The sequence below is a fragment of the Ranitomeya variabilis genome, chromosome 2 (genome assembly GCF_051348905.1).
Source record: "Ranitomeya variabilis isolate aRanVar5 chromosome 2, aRanVar5.hap1, whole genome shotgun sequence".
Lineage (NCBI taxonomy): Eukaryota > Metazoa > Chordata > Amphibia > Anura > Dendrobatidae > Ranitomeya > Ranitomeya variabilis.
The window spans coordinates 719639917-719661937 of NC_135233.1; the positions used below are offsets into that span (position 1 = coordinate 719639917).

Below are 22021 nucleotides of genomic sequence, written 5' to 3' on the forward strand. Positions count from 1 at the left end.
TAGAGCTAGCTTCCAGAATTTCCGAAATAATTGTAAGCTTTATTTGTCCCTGAAGTCTCGTTCAGCTGGAGACCCTGCTCAGCAGGTTAGGATTGTGATTTCCTTGCTCAGGGGTGACCCTCAAGATTGGGCCTTCTCATTGCCAGCAGGGGATCCTGCGTTACGCGATGTGGATGCGTTTTTTCTAGCCTTGGGCTTGCTTTATGAGGAACCTCATTTGGAACTTCAGGCAGAAAAAACTTTGATGGCACTATCTCAGGGGCAAGACGAAGCTGAAGTTTTCTGCCAAAAATTCCGTAAATGGTCTGTGCTTACTCAGTGGAATGAGTGCGCCTTGGCGGCAACTTTCAGAGAAGGTCTCTCTGATGCCGTTAAGGATGTTATGGTGGGGTTCCCTGTGCCTGCAGGTCTGAATGAGTCCATGACAATGGCTATTCAGATTGATAGGCGTCTGCGGGAGCGCAAACCGGTGCACCATCTGGCGGTGTCTATGGAAAAAACGCCAGAAAGTATGCAGTGTGATAGAATTCTGTCCAGGAGCGAGCGACAGAATTTTAGACGGAAGAATGGATTGTGTTTCTATTGTGGGGATTCTACTCATGTTATATCAGCATGCTCTAGGCGTACAAAGAAGCTTGATAAGTCTGTTTCCATTGGCACCATTCAGTCTAAGTTTATTTTGTCTGTAACCCTGATTTGCTCTTTGTCATCCATTGCCACGGACGCCTATGTTGACTCTGGCGCCGCTCTGAGTCTTATGGATTGGTCCTTTGCCAATCGTTGTGGTTTTGATTTAGAGCCTTTGGAGACTCTTATTCCTCTGAAGGGGATTGACTCCACCCCATTGGCTAATAATAAACCACAATACTGGACACAAGTAACCATGCGTATCAATCCGGATCACCAGGAGATTATTCGTTTCCTGGTGCTGTATAATTTACATGACGATTTGGTACTGGGATTGCCATGGTTGCAGTCTCACAACCCAGTCTTGGACTGGAGAGCAATGTCTGTGTTGAGCTGGGGATGTAAGGGTATTCATGGGGACTTACCTTTGGTTTCTATTTCGTCGTCCATTCCCTCTGAAGTCCCTGAGTTCCTCTCTGATTATCAAGACGTCTTTGACGAACCCAAGCTTGGGTCGTTACCTCCGCACCGTGAGTGCGATTGTGCCATAGATTTGATACCGGGTTGTAAATATCCTAAGGGTCGTTTGTTTAATCTGTCTGTGCCGGAACATGCTGCTATGCGGGAATATATAAAGGAGTCTTTGGAAAAGGGACATATTCGTCCATCTTCTTCTCCCTTGGGAGCTGGGTTTTTCTTTGTCTCAAAAAAAGACGGCTCTTTGAGACCATGTATTGATTATCGGCTTCTGAATAAGATCACTGTTAAGTATCAATACCCATTGCCATTGCTTACTGATTTGTTTGCTCGTATAGAGGGTGCTAAGTGGTTCTCTAAAATTGATCTTCGTGGGGCGTATAATTTGGTGCGGATCAGGCAGGGGGATGAGTGGAAGACCGCATTTAATACGCCCGAGGGCCACTTTGAGTATTTGGTCATGCCTTTTGGTCTTTCTAATGCCCCTTCAGTTTTCCAGTCTTTTATGCATGATATTTTCCGCGATTTTCTGGATAAATTTATGATAATATATCTGGATGATATTCTGATTTTTTCTGATGACTGGGACTCTCATGTCCAGCAGGTCAGGAGAGTTTTTCAGGTTCTGCGGTCTAATTCTTTATGTGTGAAGGGGTCTAAGTGCGTTTTTGGGGTCCAGAAAATTTCCTTTTTGGGGTATATTTTTTCTCCCTCTTCCATTGAGATGGATCCCGTCAAGGTGCAAGCTATTTGTGACTGGACTCAGCCCTCCTCTCTTAAGGGTCTTCAGAGATTTTTGGGCTTTGCCAACTTTTACCGCCGATTTATTGCTGGTTTTTCGGATGTCGTTAAACCACTGACTGATTTGACCAGACAAGGCGCTGATGTTGCTAATTGGTCCCCTCATGCTGTAGAGGCCTTTCAGGAGCTTAAGCGCCGTTTTGCCTCTGCCCCTGTGTTGCGTCAGCCTGATGTGAATCTGCCTTTTCAGGTTGAGGTTGACGCTTCGGAGATCGGAGCTGGGGCAGTGTTGTCGCAGAAAGGTTCCGACTGCTCCGTCATTAGGCCTTGTGCCTTCTTTTCTCGCAAATTTTCGCCCGCAGAGCGGAATTATGATGTTGGGAATCGGGAGCTTTTGGCCATGAAGTGGGCGTTTGAGGAGTGGCGCCATTGGCTCGAGGGGGCTAGGCATCAGGTGGTGGTATTGACTGACCACAAAAATTTGATTTATCTTGAGACTGCCAGACGCCTGAATCCTAGACAGGCGCGCTGGTCTTTATTTTTTTCTCGCTTCAATTTTGTGGTGTCATACCTACCGGGTTCTAAGAATGTTAAGGCAGATGCCCTTTCTAGGAGTTTTGACCCGGACTCTCCTGGTAATTCTGAACCCACAGGTATCCTTAGGGAGGGAGTAATTTTGTCGGCCGTTTCTCCTGATCTGCGGCGGTCCTTGCAAGAGTTTCAGGCGGATAGACCGGATCGTTGTCCGCCTGATAGACTGTTTGTTCCGGATGATTGGACCAGCAGAGTCATCTCTGAGGTACATTCTTCTGCATTGGCAGGTCATCCCGGAATTTTTGGTACCAGGGATTTGGTGGCAAGATCCTTCTGGTGGCCTTCCCTGTCACGAGATGTGCGAGTCTTTGTGCAGTCATGTGACGTTTGTGCTCGGGCCAAGTCTTGTAGTTCTCGGGCTAGCGGACTGCTGTTGCCCTTGCCTATTCCTAAGAGGCCTTGGACACACATCTCGATGGATTTTATTTCAGATCTGCCTGTTTCCCAGAAGATGTCTGTCATCTGGGTGGTCTGTGACCGTTTCTCTAAAATGGTCCATTTGGTTCCTCTGCCCAAGTTGCCTTCTTCTTCTGAGTTGGTTCCTCTGTTTTTTCAGAATGTTGTCCGATTGCACGGTATTCCTGAGAATATTGTTTCTGACAGAGGTACCCAATTTGTGTCTAGATTTTGGCGGGCATTCTGTGCTAGGATGGGCATAGATTTGTCTTTTTCCTCTGCTTTTCACCATCAGACTAATGGCCAGACCGAGCGGACTAATCAGACCCTTGAGACATATCTGAGGTGTTTTGTCTCTGCTGACCAGGATGATTGGGTTGCTTTTTTGCCATTGGCAGAGTTCGCCCTCAATAATCGGGCCAGCTCTTCCACCTTGGTGTCCCCGTTTTTCTGTAATTCGGGGTTTCACCCTCGATTTTCCTCCGGTCAGGTGGAATCCTCGGATTGTCCTGGAGTGGATGCGGTGGTGGAGAGATTGCATCACATCTGGGGGCAGGTTATGGACAATTTGAAGTTGTCCCAGGAGAAGACTCAGCGTTTTGCCAACCGTCATCGTCGTGTTGGTTCTCGGCTTTGTGTTGGAGATTTGGTGTGGTTGTCTTCTCGTTTTGTCCCTATGAGGGTCTCTTCTCCTAAGTTTAAACCTCGGTTCATCGGCCCTTATAGAATATTGGAGATTCTTAATCCTGTTTCTTTCCGTTTGGACCTCCCTGCGTCCTTTTCCATTCATAACGTTTTTCATCGGTCGTTATTGCGCAGGTATGAGGTACCTGTTGTACCTTCAGTTGAGCCTCCTGCTCCGGTGTTGGTTGAGGGTGAGTTGGAGTACGTTGTGGAGAAAATTTTGGACTCTCGTGTTTCCAGACGGAGACTCCAGTATCTGGTCAACTGGAAGGGTTACGGCCAGGAGGATAATTCTTGGGTCAATGCATCTGATGTTCATGCTTCTGATCTTGTTCGTGCCTTCCATAGGGCTCATCCTGGTCGCCCTGGTGGATCTGGTGAGGGTTCGGTGCCCCCTCCTTGAGGGGGGGGTACTGTTGTGAATTTGGATTCTGGGCTCCCCCGGTGGCCGCTTGTGGAATTGGACTTGTCATCCTCTTTCCTGTTTCACCTGGTTCCATCAGTAGTGGGTGTCGCTATTTAAGCTCATTTCTCTGGTGGTTTCTGTCCGGTCAACAATGTTATCTGATGCCTCTCAGTGCTTGTTCCTGCTTCTAGACAACTACTAGATAAGTTGGACTTTTGTCCATGTTTTGTTTTGCCTATTTGTTCCAGTTCACAGCTGAAGTTTTGTTACTGTGTCTGGAAAGCTCTCGTTGATCAGGGATTGCTACTCTGGCGTTATGAGTTAATGCCAGAGTTTAAGGTAATCTCTGGATGGTGTTTTGTTAGTGTTTTTCTGCTGACCATGAAAGTATACTATCTGTCTTCTGCTATCTAGTAAGCGGACCTCAAATTTGCTAAGACTATTTTCCTGCTGCGTTTGTTGTTTCATCTGAACTCACCGTCATTATATGTGGGGGGCTACTGTCTTCTTTGGAATATTTCTCTAGAGGTGAGCCAGGTCTTATATTTCCCTCTGCTAGCTATTTAGGTCTTAGGCCAGAGCTGGGCATCTAGCGATAAATAGGAAATGCTACCTGGCTATTTCTAGTTGCGCGGCAGGCTTAGTTCATGGTCAGTATAGTTCCATCTTCCGAGAGCTTGTCCCTCAATAGGCTTGCTATGATCTCTGCCTGCAGAGATCATGACAGGACAGCCTACTAAGTCTGTCTGCAGTCCCTAATTCAAATTGTCCTCCACTGTCTAAATCTGAGCTTCAACCTTCTGGCTCTCCTTAAGTGCTTTTTTTTAAAAAATTGGTGGTTGGGGCCTAATACCTCTGTTTGCCGCTCACTGGTGTTCTCCTCAACTGAATAAATATGAGCTTCAACCTTCTGGCTCTCATTTTTTTTTTTTTTTTAAATTGGTGGTTGGGGCCTAATACCTCTGTTTGCCGCTCCCTGTTGTTTGTCCTCAACTGTATAAAGCTGAGCTTCAACCTTCTGGCTTTCGGCCTATAGTATCAGATATTAAACAGCATTTGGCCTTCAACTTTGGTTGCGGCCTACTAACGGTGTCTGCCGCTCCCTGGTGTTTGTCCTCAACTGTATAAAGCTGAGCTTCAACCTTCTGGCTCTCATTAAGTGCTGTTTTTTAAAAAGCTTGGTGGTTACGGCCTACTAACGGGGTCTGCCGCTCCCTGGTGTTGTCCTCCACTGTATAAAGCTGAGCTTCAGTATTTAGGCTCTTGGCCTATAGTAGCAGATATTAAACTGCATTTGGCCTACTAGTGTGGTTGGGCCCTTAAAACAGTGTCTGCTGCTCCTGGGTTTGCTACTCCACTGAACAAAGCAATGCCGCCTGTTTAGTCCTGTTACCAATTTTGAACTGCATTTAGCCTACTTTATTCTTTGGCCCTATATCTGTGTTTCCTCCTCATCCTGCCCATTGCCCAGCCACTGCTAGATGAGTCTGCTGGTACATTGATCTAGACCACTACATTCCCCTTGCACTCTACACAGCCAGAATCGGACCCTGCTGAAAGTAAGGTTCCCCTTCCCGCATGTTATACCACCTTACACAGGGACAAAGAGGAAGGTGCAGATGAAAGTGCAGGTTCCTTCATCAGGTGGGGGGGCATACTCGTTGGCGACGTCACTGGCACAGGGCCCCTCAGAGTACGCAAAAGTGTCGCTGCTGGTGGGAGGCGCCCCCACCGTGCAAACACACCGCTGTACTTGGAGGGACCCTGTGCCAGTGCCAATGCCAACGAGTGGGCCCCCCCTGCTTGCTTAGGATCACAGCACTTGCAAACTTGACATACTTACCTCTCACTGCTCCACCGCCGTGACGTAGTCCACGTTTCCTGGGCCCACTAAAACTTTGAACCAGCCCTACCCCCCACAACTTTTGCCAAATGACCCCCAATTTCCAATGCCCAACTATTATTATAAAGTTAATTAAGATTGACAAGCTTCAGAAACAAGAATAGATGTTTTTGGCATTAAAATGGGCACTGTAGGTGTTTTCCTGGCCTCCACTCACTGTCGACTATGCTTCCCCATTGACTTGCATTGGGTTTCGTGTTTCGGTCGATCCCCGACTTTTAGCGATAATCGGCCGACTGCACTCGACTCGACTCTGGACAAAGTCGGGTTTCGCAAAACCCGACTCGATCTTAAAAAAATGAAAGTCGCTCAACCCTAGTGATCACATCGGAGGACAGAGAAATTAAATGGGAAATCGCGTTTTTTTTTGTTTTTGCGACCGCCGGTAAACGGTTAAGTAAAAAAACCCCGAATCATGTTCTCTGGGGTCTCGGCTACCCCCGGTAACCGAGACCCCAGAGAAAATCCTACTCTGGGGGGCGCTATTCACTTTTGCTGTGGTTTAAGCACCCTTAACTGCCGCCGTTAAAAGGCATATCGGCGGTCGTTAACGGGTTAAACTGCACAATAATAACAGTTACCATTGCTCAGAAATTAATTATAGCAATTTTTGTTATCTGACTTCATATATGGCAACTTGTTTAAAGCACCACTCCAGCGGTTTTTTTTATTTCAAAGCTGGAGTGCTGCTACTAAACTAAGTTTCCTGACCCTCGTCTTATACTTATAAGCTGCCATCTTGAGCTCTTTCTGGGGCTGCACCTGTCTCCATCTCCACCAGTTTCTGACCTGCTGGATTGCTCCACTTGTCACAACTTAATGCTAGAACAAATCTCTCATAAACTTAAACTGAGGGCTTGTGATCATTACTTTTGACTACTGGTCAGTTAGAAGTTGAGGTCCCAACTTGGTGCTGTGGGACCTGAGCGGTGCTTGGAGGAGCTGAAGACTTCAGCTGGTGAGTATAAAACTAGGGTCAGGGAACTTAGATTAGTAGCACCAATCCAACGCTGAAATAAAAAAAAAACGCTGGAGTGGTGCTCTAAACAATGGATATTGTAAGTCTTTTCAGGTAACTATTTCATGACCAGTTTACTGCAAAGTTACTGCATTCATCAAACATAATGATTGAGAATGAATGATGAAATGAAACAGTGAATGTTAATCTTATGTTTTGCACTTAGTGTTAATTAACACGTCTAAGCAGATGGCTTGTGACTTAGCAGAAAACTAGCACTAACTGCATCAGTTAAACATTAAAGTGAATCCATTAGTTTTACTAAATGGTGTAAAGGGCTCAATTCCATTAGGAAGAAAGTTACTACTGTAAGATTTTTATATGTCTTTAATACATTAACCAGCAATAAAAAGGCTTAATTGAATTTTTATCAATATACATAAAACTCAATATTTCCAGTCAATGGACCTGCTAAAAAATATTGATTTAATATACAGATTTTGTTTGCTATCTGTAGTGTCAATGCTGTAAGCAGAGAAAGTAGTGCACAGTCCATTCATTCGGAGCCTAACTGCTAACATTTCTTATCTCAAAGACCAATACAATATATGCACTAAGTAATCTAATGTACATGTAAACATGCAAGAAGATATTGACAGCATGATCTTAGAATACTGGCAATATATTATGCTTTCACATTTTTTTTATAAACTAATAGTCGCAATTTACTAAACTAATTGTTTCCTAAGAAAAATGTCATTAACCAAGAGTCAATTAGTTAGAAAATTGCTGCATTTTTGGTTCTGCAAACTTGAGATAAGAATGCCAAAAGACTAAATTTAGAAGTGATAGTCAATAAAGACTCAGTCTGGGTCAAAATATAGTGGTGATGTATGAGGCAAATTGCATTTTTTTCACAACCAATATTGACGCTGTGTATTTTTTTATGAATTTGCAAAATTAGAGATGAGCAAATATTTAGAAATTCAAATTTGTCACTATGATGAATTTTACCAGGAGATTTGATTTGCATGAAATTATTTTGCTGCAAACTAAAAGTACTTTAAAAAAACCAATTGCCCTAAAAACACAGTTTTAACACTTTGATGTCTGCTATGACTGTATCAAAAAGCTTTCTCTTAACACAAACAGAGTTAGTAATCTCAAAGTGACGTTGACATATACAATCTTGGCTGAAACTAATCATCAACAAGCTTCTTACACCTCTCAACTGAAATTTTGGACTACTCTTCTTTTGCAAACTGCTCCAGGTCTCTCATATTTGAATGGTGCCTTCTCCCAACAGCAATTTTAAGATCTTTCCACAGGACTTAAATGGGACTTAGATCGGGATTCATTGCTGGCCACTTCAGAACTTTCCAGTGCTTTGTTTCAATCCATTTCTGGGTGCTCCTTGAAGTATGTCTGGGGTTATTGTCCTGCTGGAAGATCCATGACTTAGGACACAAAACTGCTTTCTGTCACTGGGCACTACATTGCAACCCAAAATCCTTTGGTATTCTTCAGATTTCATGATGCCTTGGACACAGTCAAGGCACCAAGTGCCATATACCCCAAAACATCTCTGAACCTCCACCATGTTTGATTGTAGTTACTGTGTGTTCTTGTCTTTGTGGGCATCATTCCTTTTTCCGTAAACAGTAGAATGATGTGCATTGCCAAAAAACTCTATGTCTCATCTGTCTACAAAACACTTTCCCAGAAGGATTTTTGCTTACTTTGGCAAATTGTATAGAGTGAAAACGACGAAGACAACACTGGCCATGACAACCAACTATCACATTGGGATGATGTAAATGATCTAACAGGGCCCTTGATTGTGTTGGTTAAGCATGGAGCGTGGTGTGCTGCAATTCATGTGGGATGACAGGCATATTGTTACCATCATGCAAGGAGATGGCTATTGTATGGCCATGTTTTCACACCGTAACTATAAAAGTGAGTCCAAGAGAGTCCAAATTGGCTTATTACCAGGATAAGCTGTATTAACCTGCTCTGCAAAGTTTTCACTGAGCCGATGCCTGCTGACCATATATCTGACCATTAAACCATCTGCCATCCCAGCAAATGCAACATACCTCTGCCTGTGCCAGCTTTACTCACCAGAAATGTTTAGTGGAAATCCTCTGCATTGCTGAATGATTGAAGAGACATCATTCCATATGTGGTTTAATGATCTAATGGTTTAATGAACCCATGGTTCAGTGAACACATGCAAAATCACCTGCTTTCAAAAGCCAGAGCGAACGGATTGGACATGTGCTGCATCCAAAGCACTGCCTAATACTGACCATGAGTACGTAGCCTTAAAGATAAAAAAAAAACGCTTCCCAAATAGGGTTTATTTTTGCACCACCCCATATGAAAAAACAACGACTTCTTCTGTTTCCAATACCTTGGTTTAAACACCAGAAAGGTAGGCACCTGAATCCAAAAAGTGATAATTTTTGCATTATTTGTACATTTTATTAAGCCTAAGAAGTTTACATACTGCCGTGTGTGATTAAACAGCCTACTATTTAACACCAGTTACTATCCATCTCTTTTCACCTAGCTAGACAGGTTATTTGTAATAAAAAAAACTCATAAGAGGTTCAATACAGATATAAAAAAATTTATAATAAGACTTTAACAGATTAGCAACCTTTGACTAAATTTACTCTTCTTCCCAGTTTACAAACTGTGCTAAAAATGTAACAATAGGGTTATCTAGTGGAGTGAGGGATAGTCCTTGTTGAGTGGGGGTGCCAAAAAATCGTACTCTTAGGCTGCCAACCTCCACTGTTAGGCAGGTTGAAGTGTAAGATTATTGTAGGGTTCTATATGTGTTTTCTGGTCAATGTTGATATTCTGGTATCTACCCAATTGGTTACATGGGGTAGGTGTTTTTAATTAGCATATTAAATAAAGATACAATTTTTTAAGGGATTATATGTTCACACTTAATTTAATTTTCCTGAGTTAATATATATGCCCTTTGTACGCATTCAATCTGCAGGTTATTATTATTATTATACATTTATTTAGCATCATTTATTCCATGGCGCTTTACATGTGAAAAGGGGCAAATATAGACAAGCACAATAAACATGAGCAATACAAGGCACACACAAGTACAGAAGGAGAGAGGACCCTGCCCGTGTGGGCTCACAGTCTACAGGGGATGGGTGAGGATACACTAGGAGAGGGTAGAGCTGGTCCTGTGGCGGTTCAGCAGACTAAGGATCACTGCAGATTGTAGGCTTGTCGGAAAAGGTGGGTCTTCAGGTTCTTTTTGAAGGTTTCTGTGGTAGGTGAGAGTCTGATGTGTTGGGGTAGAGAGTTCCTGAGTATGGAGGAATCACAGGAGAAGTCTCGTATGCGGTTGTGAGAAGAAGAGATAAGAGGGGAGTAGAGAAGGAGATCTTGAGAGGATCGAAGGTTGTGTGTGGGTGGTAAGTACTGGCAGACCATGTCACGAATGTATGGAGGAGACAAGTTGTGTATGGCTTTGTATGTCATAGTAAGGGTTTTGAACTGGAGCCTCTGGACAATAGGAAGCCAGTGAAGGGCTTGGCAGAGAGGAGATGCTGTAGAATAATGAGGAGACAGGTGGATTAGTCGGGCAACAGAGTGTAGGATGGATTGGAGTGGTGCCAGAGTGCTGGAGGGGAGGCCAAAGAGTAGGAGATTGCAGTAATCGAGGCGGGAGATGATAAGGGCGTGCACAACGTTTTTGTGGTTTCATGGTCAAGGAATCAACGGATCAGGGAAATATTTTTGAGTTTGAGTCGGCGAGAGGAGGCAAGGGCTTGGATATGAGGTTTGAAAGAGAGGGCAGATTCGAGGATCACCCCGAGGCACCGAGCATGCGGGACTGGGGAAAATGTGCAGCCATTGACATTGATAGATAGGTTTGGTGGAGGGGTAGAGTGAGAAGGGGGAAAGATGATGAATTCTGTTTTGTCCATGTTCAGTTTTAGAAAGCGAGCAGTAAACAAAGCTGAAATAGCAGACAGACATTGCGGGATTTTTGTGCATAAGTAGGTGAGGTCGGGTCCAGATAGGTAGATCTGTGTGTCATCGGCTTAGAAATGATACTGCAAACCGTGGGATTCTATGAGCTGTCCCAGGCTGAAGGTGTAGATGGAGAAGAGCAGGGGCCCTAAGACTGAGCCTTGGGGAACACCGACAGACAGGGGGTGAGGTGAAGAGGTGGTGTGGTTAAAAGGTTAAAAGCCTTATGAGAATGCCGGGTCACTGTGCTGAAAGTTCAGCACACAGGAGAAAATTAATTTTATTTCTCTCAGGTGCCGACAGTTTTCAGTCATTCAGACAAGTCGGCATAGTTATAGTCACTGCTCACAACACTGTGAATGATGGATGTAAGCACACCCCAGCACTTTGTCTGACAGCCAGTGGCTGTAACTGCCCCATGCACCCCTGTATGACTAAAAGCCATAGGCAGGAATGCATTTAATTTACTCTTCCTTTTGCCACACTTTCAGGACTGTGACTGGGCAACTCCCTAATGATATTAACCTGCAGATTATCCCTATATCTGCAGGTAATTACTGTTTTCCAGCATGACAGGCTTCCTGTAATGTTTCACCTCCTATGTGTGAGCGCCACTTCATTATTCATCCAGGCACCACAACTATTCGGCAGGCAGCTCAGCTTTACAGCATGTTATTGGTATTCAGTGGAAATTTTTTAGCAAACTGAATCATTTGATTAGTTCCTGGATTAGCCTTTACATTTTCATTCAATCATATATTTGTCTGCATCTCAAACTTCCATGGTTCCATAGTATATACCGATAAATGTGCAGCTTTTATCAGTGGAGAATACCAATTAATTAAATATCAGGGCTATATAAGCCCAGTGACAAATATTATAGGCCCATTTGTTACTGTTTCTTGTTGTCGTAATAAGTCCATCATTTGCTGATATTGTGTCAAGCTTGAACGTTTGGCCCCTATTTATTTTCTAGATTTATCTTTTCATTATGAAAATGCATGTATAATTTATTAAAAAATCTGATATTATTTTACTATTAATGATTATAGGAATACTATACAAAATAGCATTACGAAAATTTTCACAATTAAGGTATTTGTGTTACTTCATATGGTGATTTTATTGAAAAAAAGTATATTTTGTTGTTCACAGGGTGGCTTCACTAGGAAATATTCTCTTAATTCAAAGACTGGGACTCTTCTTCCAGAATTTCCCAGTGCTCAACATCTTGTTTTTCAAGGATCATTGTCCAAAGAAAAGGTAGAATTGAGTTAATTGTATTTCTAAACTTGTAAAGCTGTTATCGCATAGTCTTCCTAAAAAGCAAAATATACTGCAAATTTAGAAAATGGTCTGATGATTGAGATATATATATATATATATATATATATACACACACAGGTGCGTGCCTCTCACAAAATTAGAATATCATCTAGTTAATTTATTTCAGTTCCTCCATGATTGTGGAGCTACTGAAAGAGACTAAGGGACCTTTTTAAATACCGTATTTTCCGGCGTATAAGACGACTTTTTAAGCCCTAAAAATTGTCCCAAAGGTCGGGGGTCGTCTTATACGCCGGGTACGGCGTGTGCAGGGAGCGATCCTGGATGTTCCCAGGGTCTGAAGGAGAGGAGACTCTCCTTCAGGCCCTGGGATCCATATTAATGTAAAAAATAAAGAATAAAAATAAAAAATATGGATATACTCACCCCTCCGACGAACCCTGGCTGTCACCGCTGCAAGCGTCTTCCTCCGTTCCTAAGAATGCAGAGAGTGAAGGACCTTCGATGATGTCACGGTCACATGAGCGGTCACCAGACGCTTGCAGCGGTGACAGCCAGAGTTCGTCAGAGGGGTGAGTATATCCATATTTTTTATTTTTATTCTTTATTTTTTACATGAATATGGATCCCAGGGCCTGAAGGAGAGTCTCCTCTCCTCCAGACCCTGGGAACCACACGCCGTATAAGATGACTGGGCGTATAAGATGACCCCCGTCTTATACGGCGGGCATATCCCAAATTCCATATTTTATATGGAAAAGTTGGGGATCGTCTTATACGCCCAGTCGTCTTCTTATACACCAGAAAATACGGTACTTACGAAGCCTTTGCAGCTGTTTTTTGTTAATTATTCTAATTTACTGAGATAATGACTTTTGGGTTTTTATTGACTGAAAGCCATAATCATCAACATTAACAGAAATAAACCCTTGAAATAGATCACTCTGTTTGTAATGACTCTATATAATATATGAGTTTCACTTTTTGTATTGAAGAACTGAAATAAATTAACTTTTTGATTATATTCTGGTTTTGTGAGAAGCACTGCTAGATAGATAGACAGACAGACAGACAGATACTGTAGATAGATAGATAGATAGATAGATAGATAGATAGATAGATAGGAATCCAAAAAATGGAGGCAGCACACCATTCATAGTGGAAAAGCAGGAGCTACTTTTATTAGCCCATCTCAGCAACGTTTCGGTTCAGATAGATGTGAACCTTTTTCAAGCCATCTATCGGAACCGAAACGTTGCTAAGATGGGCTAATAAAAGTAGCTCCTGCTTTTCCACTATGAATGGTGTACTGCCTCCATTTTTTGGATTCCTATAATTGAGGTGTGGTCTATGCCTGGGGGGCTTTGCACCCGATTTCTTTTGTTTGTTTTTTTTTTTATTTTTGTGCTGCTCTAATATTTTTCTTTTTAGATAGATAGATAGATAGAAAATATATATATATATATATATATATATATATATATATATATATATATATAGATGGATAGATAGATAATAGATAGATAGATAGATAGATAGATAGATAGATGAATACTGTAGATAGATAGATAGATAGATAGATAGATAGATAGATAGATAGATAGATAGATAGATAGATAGATAGATAGATAGATATGGGGTAAATAGATAGATAGATAGATAGATAGATAGATAGATAGATAGATAGATAGATAGATAGGTACAGTGGGGGGAAAAAATATTTAGTCAGCCACCAATTGTGCAAGTTCTCCCACTTAAAAAGATGAGCGATGCCTGTAATTGACATCATAGGTAGTCCACAAGTATTAGAGTCAAAATGAGAAAACAAATCTTTTTTTTTCAAGATTGCAAAGTGCTGAACTTTATAATCCTGAAAAAAGTAGCAAAAATGTAGCATGAAATGCTGCAAAAAAGTTAGGAAAACATGCTTTTCGTCTGCAGCTTTTTTACTGCCAATAAATCAGGTTTTGGCTGAAGGAAAAAAAAAGTTAAAGGGAACCTATCACCCCGTTTTTTTCGGTATGAGATAAAAATACTGTTAAATAGGGCCTGAGCTGTGCATTACAATAGTGTAGTTTGTGGACCCCGATTCCCCACCTATGCTGCCGAAATACGTTACCAAAGTAGTCATTTTCGCCTGTCAATCAGGCTGGTCAGGTCGGATGGGCGTGGCTTCTTCCCCCAGATATTGCGTAGTTTTCCGTTGGTGGCGTAGTGGTGTGCGCATGTCCAAGGTCCCCAATCCTGCACGGGGGGGTGAAAATAGCAGCGATGTCCGTTATTCCATTGGTGGTCGGTGGGCGCGGCCATCTTCCTTTGGCTGCGCGTGCGCAGAAGCGGCGCTCTGCTGGCCGCGGCTTCAGGAAAATGGCCGCGGGATGCCGCGCGTGCGCAGATGGAGATCGCGGCGGCCATTTTCCTGAAGCCGCGGCCAGCAGAGCGCCGCTTCTGCGCACGTGCGGCCAAAGGAAGATGGCCGCGCCCACCGACCACCAATGGAATAACGGACATCGCTGCTATTTTCACCCCCCCGTGCAGGATTGGGGACGTTGGACATGCGCACACCACTACGCCACCAACGGAAAACTACGCAATATCTGGGGGAAGAAGCCACGCCCATCCGACCTGACCAGCCTGATTGACAGGCGAAAATGACTACTTTGGTAACGTATTTCGGCAGCATAGGTGGGGAATCGGGGTCCACAAACTACACTATTGTAATGCACAGCTCAGGCCCTATTTAACAGTATTTTTATCTCATACCGAAAAAAACGGGGTGATAGGTTCCCTTTAAAGAGCAATGTGTGAACATAGCCTAACTGTCGAGAAATTTATGCAGTTTGTTGCGATTCCGAATGTCATCATTTTATGGGTAAGTACTAGTTATGTTATATACATCTCAGCTATAGATGTATATAATTATATTTCTAAACTTTATAGCTCATTTGTGAATTTTCAGTTTGTCTATAAAATGACCTACTGTCTTATTTTTGGCTAAGTTTGAAATACTTGTTAAAATGTACTTTTACATATTCATTGCAATATCATGCTGATATTGAAATTGGACATTGATTAATATTACTGTGTTGATGCTTCCATTTGCAGGTAGACACTCTCATCATGATGTACAAAACCCACTGTCAGTGTGTACTCGATAATGCAATCAATGGGAATTTTGAGGAGGTAATAATAAATTGTAATAAATTAGTTTTATAATGTGTTTATACTTTTTGTATGACATTCTGTTCTATGGCTAAATATACCTATGTTTGTGTTCTATTTAGATCCAACACTTTTTATTACATTTTTGGCAGGGAATGCCTGACCATTTGCTTCCTCTGCTTGAAAATCCTGTTCTCATTGATATATTTTGTGTTTGTGACTCAATTCTTTACAAGGTAAGTTTTCTTCTCTTTTGAATAAAACTGCAGTGGGAAATTTTAAAATGTAAATGATGTTTTTCTGTCTTTTTTTAGGTTCTCACAGAGGTCCTTATACCAGCAACAATGCAGGAAATGCCTGAAAGGTGAAATAACATATGACTTTTGTTCTTGTTTTCAGATTACTATTCTATTCAATATTATTATGATTATATTGGTATATGTCATTTAACCACAAATAATTCAGATAATTTTGCTTTGAATTTAATTATAATAGAAGTTTATTTATATACTATATTTGTATAGTGTGTCCGTAAAGTCATGGTACACTTTTGACCAGTCACAGGTGTTGCTGATCCCCCAGTCAGATTAACCCCTGATAAACTGAACTCTGATTAATACACTGCCAGGTCTGTGACATCATGCAACCACAAGCTTATGCCAGCTGTGTGGTTTTCCATGCCAGTCGAGATGTGGACGGTACAGAGAAAAGTTCAGTGTGTTCTGTGGCTTGCTAAATTCGAATTCGTGACCAAAGAGCTACGTGAATATCGGCGCGTTTATAGCGAAGTGCCACCACTGTTGTGAATTCCGTTCTGGAGCTCCCTCCTGTGGTTGCTAATGGTATTTTTGTGAGTTCTGCCCTTGGGCTCCCTCTGGTGGTTTCGAGTGGAACTGCTGCTCCTTTAGGTAGCTGTAGCAGCTGCCTTCACTGATCGCCTTGCCTGGGTTTGTTATTTAAACCTGCTCTGGGCTTTAGTTCATGCCAGCTGTCAATGTTCTTGGTTGGATTTGGTTCTCTCCTTGGAATTCTCATATGGCCTGTCCTTGTCAGCAAAAGATAAGTTTTTGTTAGTTCTTGTTTGTCCATTTGCTTTGGACTCTATTGCTCTGCAAATATGTCTCTTTTTGTCCAGCTTGTTACTATGTCATATTCAGGCTAGCTGGATGCTCTGAGGAAGCAGATTTGCCCCTCCACACCGTGAGTCGGTGTGGAGTTCATTTTTGTAAACTCTGCGTGGATTTTGTAGTTTTTAATACTGACCGCACAGTATCCTTTTCGCTCTGTCTATCAAGTTTAGTTTTGGCCTCCTTTGCTGAAATCTGATTTCATTTCTGTGTACGTCATTTCCCTCTCCACTCACAGTCAATATTTGTGGGGGGCTATCTTTCCTTTTGGGGTTTTCTCTGAGGCAAGATAGCTTTCTATTTCCTTCTTTAGGGGTAGTTAGTTCTTAGGCTGTGAAGAGGTGTCTAGGGAGAGTCAGGAACATCCCACGGCTATTACTAGTGTTGTTGTTAGGATTAGGGACTGCGGTCAGTAGAGATACCACCTCCTCAGAGCTCGTCCCATGTTGCGTTTTAGCCACCAGGTCATATCATTGTGGCCTCTTAACCACCAGGTCATAACACACCACATAGGAATAACATTACTCAGTGGGATAAGCAGTTGAAGGAAACCAGCAGTTTGATGGAGAAACCCCATTCTGGTAGGCCATCAGTCAGTGATGAGTCTGTAGAGGCTATATGAGATAGCTACCTAAGGAGCCCTAAAAATGTGTGCGTGCCTGTGCTCGACAATTACACCTAAGCAAGACTACAGTTCATAAGGTGTTAAAGAAACCTCTGTTTTACCGGGTACAAATTGTGGCTGTTGGACGCTATCAAACTGTTGTATAAACCCACACGATATGCGTTTGCTACATATATGCTTCATGAGATCGACAATGATGCAAGATTTTTGCAGAAAATTGTTTTTAACGATGAGGCGACCTTCCATAAAACAGAGAATTACAGATGTTATTCACTCTGTTACACCAGACATCCTTACCCGTGTGTGGCAAGAACTTCACTATCGTTTGGATCTGTGTAGGGCAACAAATGGAGCCCACATCGAACTGCACTGAATAGGTATGAAACTGGGAGAGTTGTTCTTCTATTTGGAGCTGATTTCACATTGCTATCGTTTTTTGTTGCTTTCCAGTGACTGGTCAAAAGTGCACCATGACTTTACGGACACACTGTATATATTTATCTCTATTTTAAAATGTATGGAAAATGCTATGCAGTTTTATAGTGTTTTTTTTAACCAATACAAATACTGTTATCGTTTTTTGCTACATTTTGGAAATGTGTATTGGCAAATTGGCAAATGTGGCATTGACGTACTTTAGAAAAGACTATGGAGAAAAATGCAATAAAAACACTACAGGCCCTAATTATCAAGCAGCTGAAAGTTACACAAAAATGTTATGACTTTTGCCATTTTTCTTACAGTCCTTGCCAGCTCCATACACTTTCTGAAAAGATGGTGAAGCTCTGGCAGAATGAGGCATGTACAATAATTCCTGACAAATGCCTTGCAATTTAAGCTGCAAATGTTGTGTAAATTAAAACTGGGATATATTCCAGTCTTTAACTGGTGTACACTTCTGTCAGTGGTGCTTTGCAGTTAAAAGATGCACCAAATTAATTGAGAGGTTCATCACTCCCTTTATTAAGGCTGGCTGCAAAACAACAGACTAATTGAATTAGGCCTTATAGCTACTTCTGATTAATTAATACATTCAGTGTGCTCCCCAGTCTTAATGAATGGGATTGCTGGAGTTCAATGTGCATAATTTAGTAAGAGGTGCATGCCACTTAATGAATTAAATGCTTCTCTTAACTGAAAAGTGTAAAACTGGAGTATATATATCTGGATTAAGTTATGCCGCTAAAGTGGCTTAAAGGGAACCTGTCAGCAGGTTTTCCCATATAAAGTAGTGCCAGCAGATGTAAGTCCTATGTGACAGCAGTCTATAATGCTGTCTATATGTCCCCAATATGCTCTCCATAAACTGAAAAATAGCTTTTTATTATACTCACCTATGGGCGGGTCCGATGGGCGTCGCTGGTCTTGATTCAGCGGCTCCACTCTTTTTGCTTCGTGTGGATGACGTGTTCTACAACATCCACACAGTGTCTTTGGCATTGCTCTCCTGCATACTGTAATGTGTATGTGCTGGGAAAGGAGAGAGAGCGTCATCACATGCACAGTACAATAATTTGCTCTGCCCTTGGCAGGGCTGAGAAGTTCACCTGCGCAGGAGCGAGATGCAGAGTACACCATGATGATGACATAGTGACAACAAGTGACACCCATCAGACCGGACCGCCCGGTAGGTGGCTAAAATAAAAGCTAGTTTTTGTTTTATGGAGAATATACTGGGGACATATAGACAGCATTCTAGAATGCTATCCTAAAGGGCTTGCAGGTGCTGGCCATACTTTATATCAGAAAAGTCTGGTGAGTGATTTCCTTTAACACAGCCATGTCCCTTTCAGTCCATGCTCTGCCTATGCTACACCCATATTGTAGCTGACCAGGACTGGCGTGTAAGTGCCAAAAGCAAGCTTCTAAGTTGTTAAAAAATGCTACAACATATTAAGGTCAGCAAAGGGAGAACACAAGGAGCTAATGCGCGTATTGAAATTTTATTAAATTCTATGGCTTACCAAGTGCTATACATTAAAAAAAAAATTAAATTTAGGGAAATCAGAACAATAAAGTGAGAAACATCAATTGACACAGACAAATTGATGTAAATTGGTAAAAAAGACCAAGTGGTCAGTACAGACTATGTATTATGACATAAATCTATTTATTAAGATGTAAAACAGCTATAGAATACAAATGATAAATAGCCATCTCCTTTAGCAGACATATACAACACATATAAAAGACATCATAGTCCTAATAACTGTAAATATTTAAGCTGCCAATAGGAAATGAACGACATACAGTATATGTCACAATTTAATACCCATAGCAAGAGCAAGAGAATGTGCCAATGTCAAGGTCCACCCTAGGAAAGGTCCCCAACGCAATATTTAGGTGTCTTGCTTCATCAGAGGGAGTTCCAGTGGACATTGACATTGGCACATTCACATTCAATTTCTGAATTATTTTTTCTTTAGCAACCACCAACACTATCAGCTCAAAGCATTACAGCAATAGCATAAGATTTCTTCTTAATTTGCACAACCTGTGTTCCATAGACAAAATGTACACTTTGCAAGTAGCATTACATTAATAAATTTAGTGCATTGGCCATTTATTTTACATCTGTGCATATTAGATGTAATGTGTTCTTGCTGTCGCCACTCGCCAGTGGTCATTTATTTGTTTATAGATGTTGGTGGAGAAATTGTGAATTAGGTCCTGATGAATTAAACCATATTTTAATAGAGAGAATATGTTCTTTTTTTGTTTACTTATCAGTTTATAAGTCTTTTATATAGACAAATTTTGACCTACAGCATCTTCATAAGTTTTACCTTATTTTAGTAATATAATTTGGTTTGTTAGTTTACTAGCAGACATTAGAAACTTTGCTAAACACTGGGAACAGTGGGTGATTTCATCATTGGAAAACCTTCCAGAATGTCTCTCAGAAAAGAAATTGCCAATTGTCCGAAGATTTGTGTCATCCTTGAAAAGACAGACATCTTTCTTGCATTTGGCTCAAGTAAGTCCTCACAGCTATAAAAAATAGGCCTGCACATTAGCTAGAAGGTTTATGGTTAATCAACCACTCACCAACAAATGACCATAGATCATTTCACCAATACAGTCATACGCATATTAATCTATATTCATCGCTAAAGTTGTTCAACTGGCCATACACTTACAGTGACACTGGATAAGGGTAAAACAAACTTACTGTGATTTTTTTTATGGGTAGAACATTTGCAAGACCTTTAAAATCTTTAATTATCTGGCTATCAAATGAAAAATTTAAACGTTTCTGATTGTAGCATTTCTGATAATTGGCAAAGAGATGCACACCACTGAGAGCAGTCCTAATGAATCAGCTCCTATCTGTCTAAGATTGACTCATTGACCAGTGTGAAACTTTCAACATTTTTAAATGGTATTTTTAATACAGATTATAATATGGAGAACAAAAAACAATTAAAAAAATACATTTAACACATTAGTCTAATTTAAACATAGGCAATTTATTATGACTCATTTCCGCAAAGTGAAAGTTTTATGGCTTTCCATGTCTTTGTTACAAAATCATTGATATCTTTATTATTGATATTGAGCACATCACCATGAAATTTAGCAAGAATAATGTTTATCTACTTGATGGGACTCCAAAGTTAAAATCAAATAAAATGTTTCCTTTTTTGGGGTCAACTTGGAGGATTGCTTCTAAAATGTAAGTCTTTTTATGTAAAAAAACGAATGACAAACAAGTAAATTATTATTAAGCATTAATCACTGCATATGATTACAATATAAAATAGAGGGGATCTCTTGTTCTTAACATACTCCTAATTTCCCCAGTCCATAGTGACTGCTAACTATAGATGACATTCAACTGTACAAGAATTATAAATAATATAGACTAAAAACATTGGCCTAATTTGGCATGGACAACATCAATCTTGATGAGGAGATGTGCTGGAGTCAGATGCTCCTCTTCGTGAATGAGGAGAATCGGATGAATGAAGTAAAAATCTGTGTGTGCCTCACCACAAATCCTACCCAAGTCCCAGCTGGGGTAAGATTTGAGAAGGGCATCACTCCCTCATCCTGTTTCAGCTCTGTCCACATATTGGAGGTGGTCAGAAATTACGTGAGAATACCAAAAGTTGCAAAATTTTGGCACCGACTCGCTTAATCAAAAGAAATGTTCACAGATCAAAAGTAAAAAGTGTCTAAAAGTAATTATCATTGCCATGTGCAATCTATGAACATATAATGTTATTTAAGCCATATGTTAAAGGTAAACGAGATAGAATAAAAAAAAGAATGTTTTTCTGTCACTACAACTGCACCAAAAAATGCAATATAAAGTGATACAAATTTACCTGGGAATAAAGCCCTCTAACAGCTCCATAAAAAAAAAAAAACAGTAATAAAGTTGAAAATCTCAGAAAATGGTGCCATAATTTTTTTTAAGTAAGTTTCTGTATTCTTTTCACCACTTGAAGCAAAAACTTTACAAGTTTGATATTACTATAATTGTTTTGATCTCCAGAATTATATTGCTAGGTCATTTTTGCCATGCAATGAACACCATAAAAACAAAAGCCAAAAAATAATGAAGGAATTGCATTTTTTTTACCTTTTCACTGTACTTGGAATATTTTTTCCCATTTTCCAGTACATTGCTTTCTAAAATGCCACAACTTGGCACCAAAAAAAAGTCCTCCTATAGCTATATTAATGAAAAAATCTATCAATGGCAGTTGAGAGAAAGGAAAGAAAAATGAAAATTGACCATAGCTGGAAGGACATACTGCAGGAATAGGATAAGGTTATGTGACTGTTACCCTTTGTAAAATTGAAAGTATCAGCTAAAAGAACACAAAATTTGATTTAGGAACAAATACATATTGCATTTTAGAACATATACTGCCTGAGTTAAAAGGGTTTTCTAACAAACAAAGATTAATTTTAATTAATAGATCTTGTAACAATAATAAGTTCCACAATTGGATGTGTTTAAATTAAATGTTGCTGTGCTGAGATAATCTTATAAATGTGTCCCTGC

General features: G+C 40.9%; 1 protein-coding gene across 1 annotated transcript in view; it reads left to right on the forward strand.

Moving 5' to 3' along the window:
- The window catches only part of RFX6 (regulatory factor X6), a 257787-nt gene that overhangs the window by 149972 nt on the left and 85794 nt on the right, over positions 1-22021 (forward strand). The window contains exons 7-11 of the mRNA XM_077289522.1: positions 11959-12066; positions 15196-15273; positions 15375-15488; positions 15567-15616; positions 19822-19981. Of these exons, the coding sequence (XP_077145637.1) occupies positions 11959-12066; positions 15196-15273; positions 15375-15488; positions 15567-15616; positions 19822-19981 (510 nt within the window). The remainder of the gene's footprint in view (positions 1-11958; positions 12067-15195; positions 15274-15374; positions 15489-15566; positions 15617-19821; positions 19982-22021) is intronic.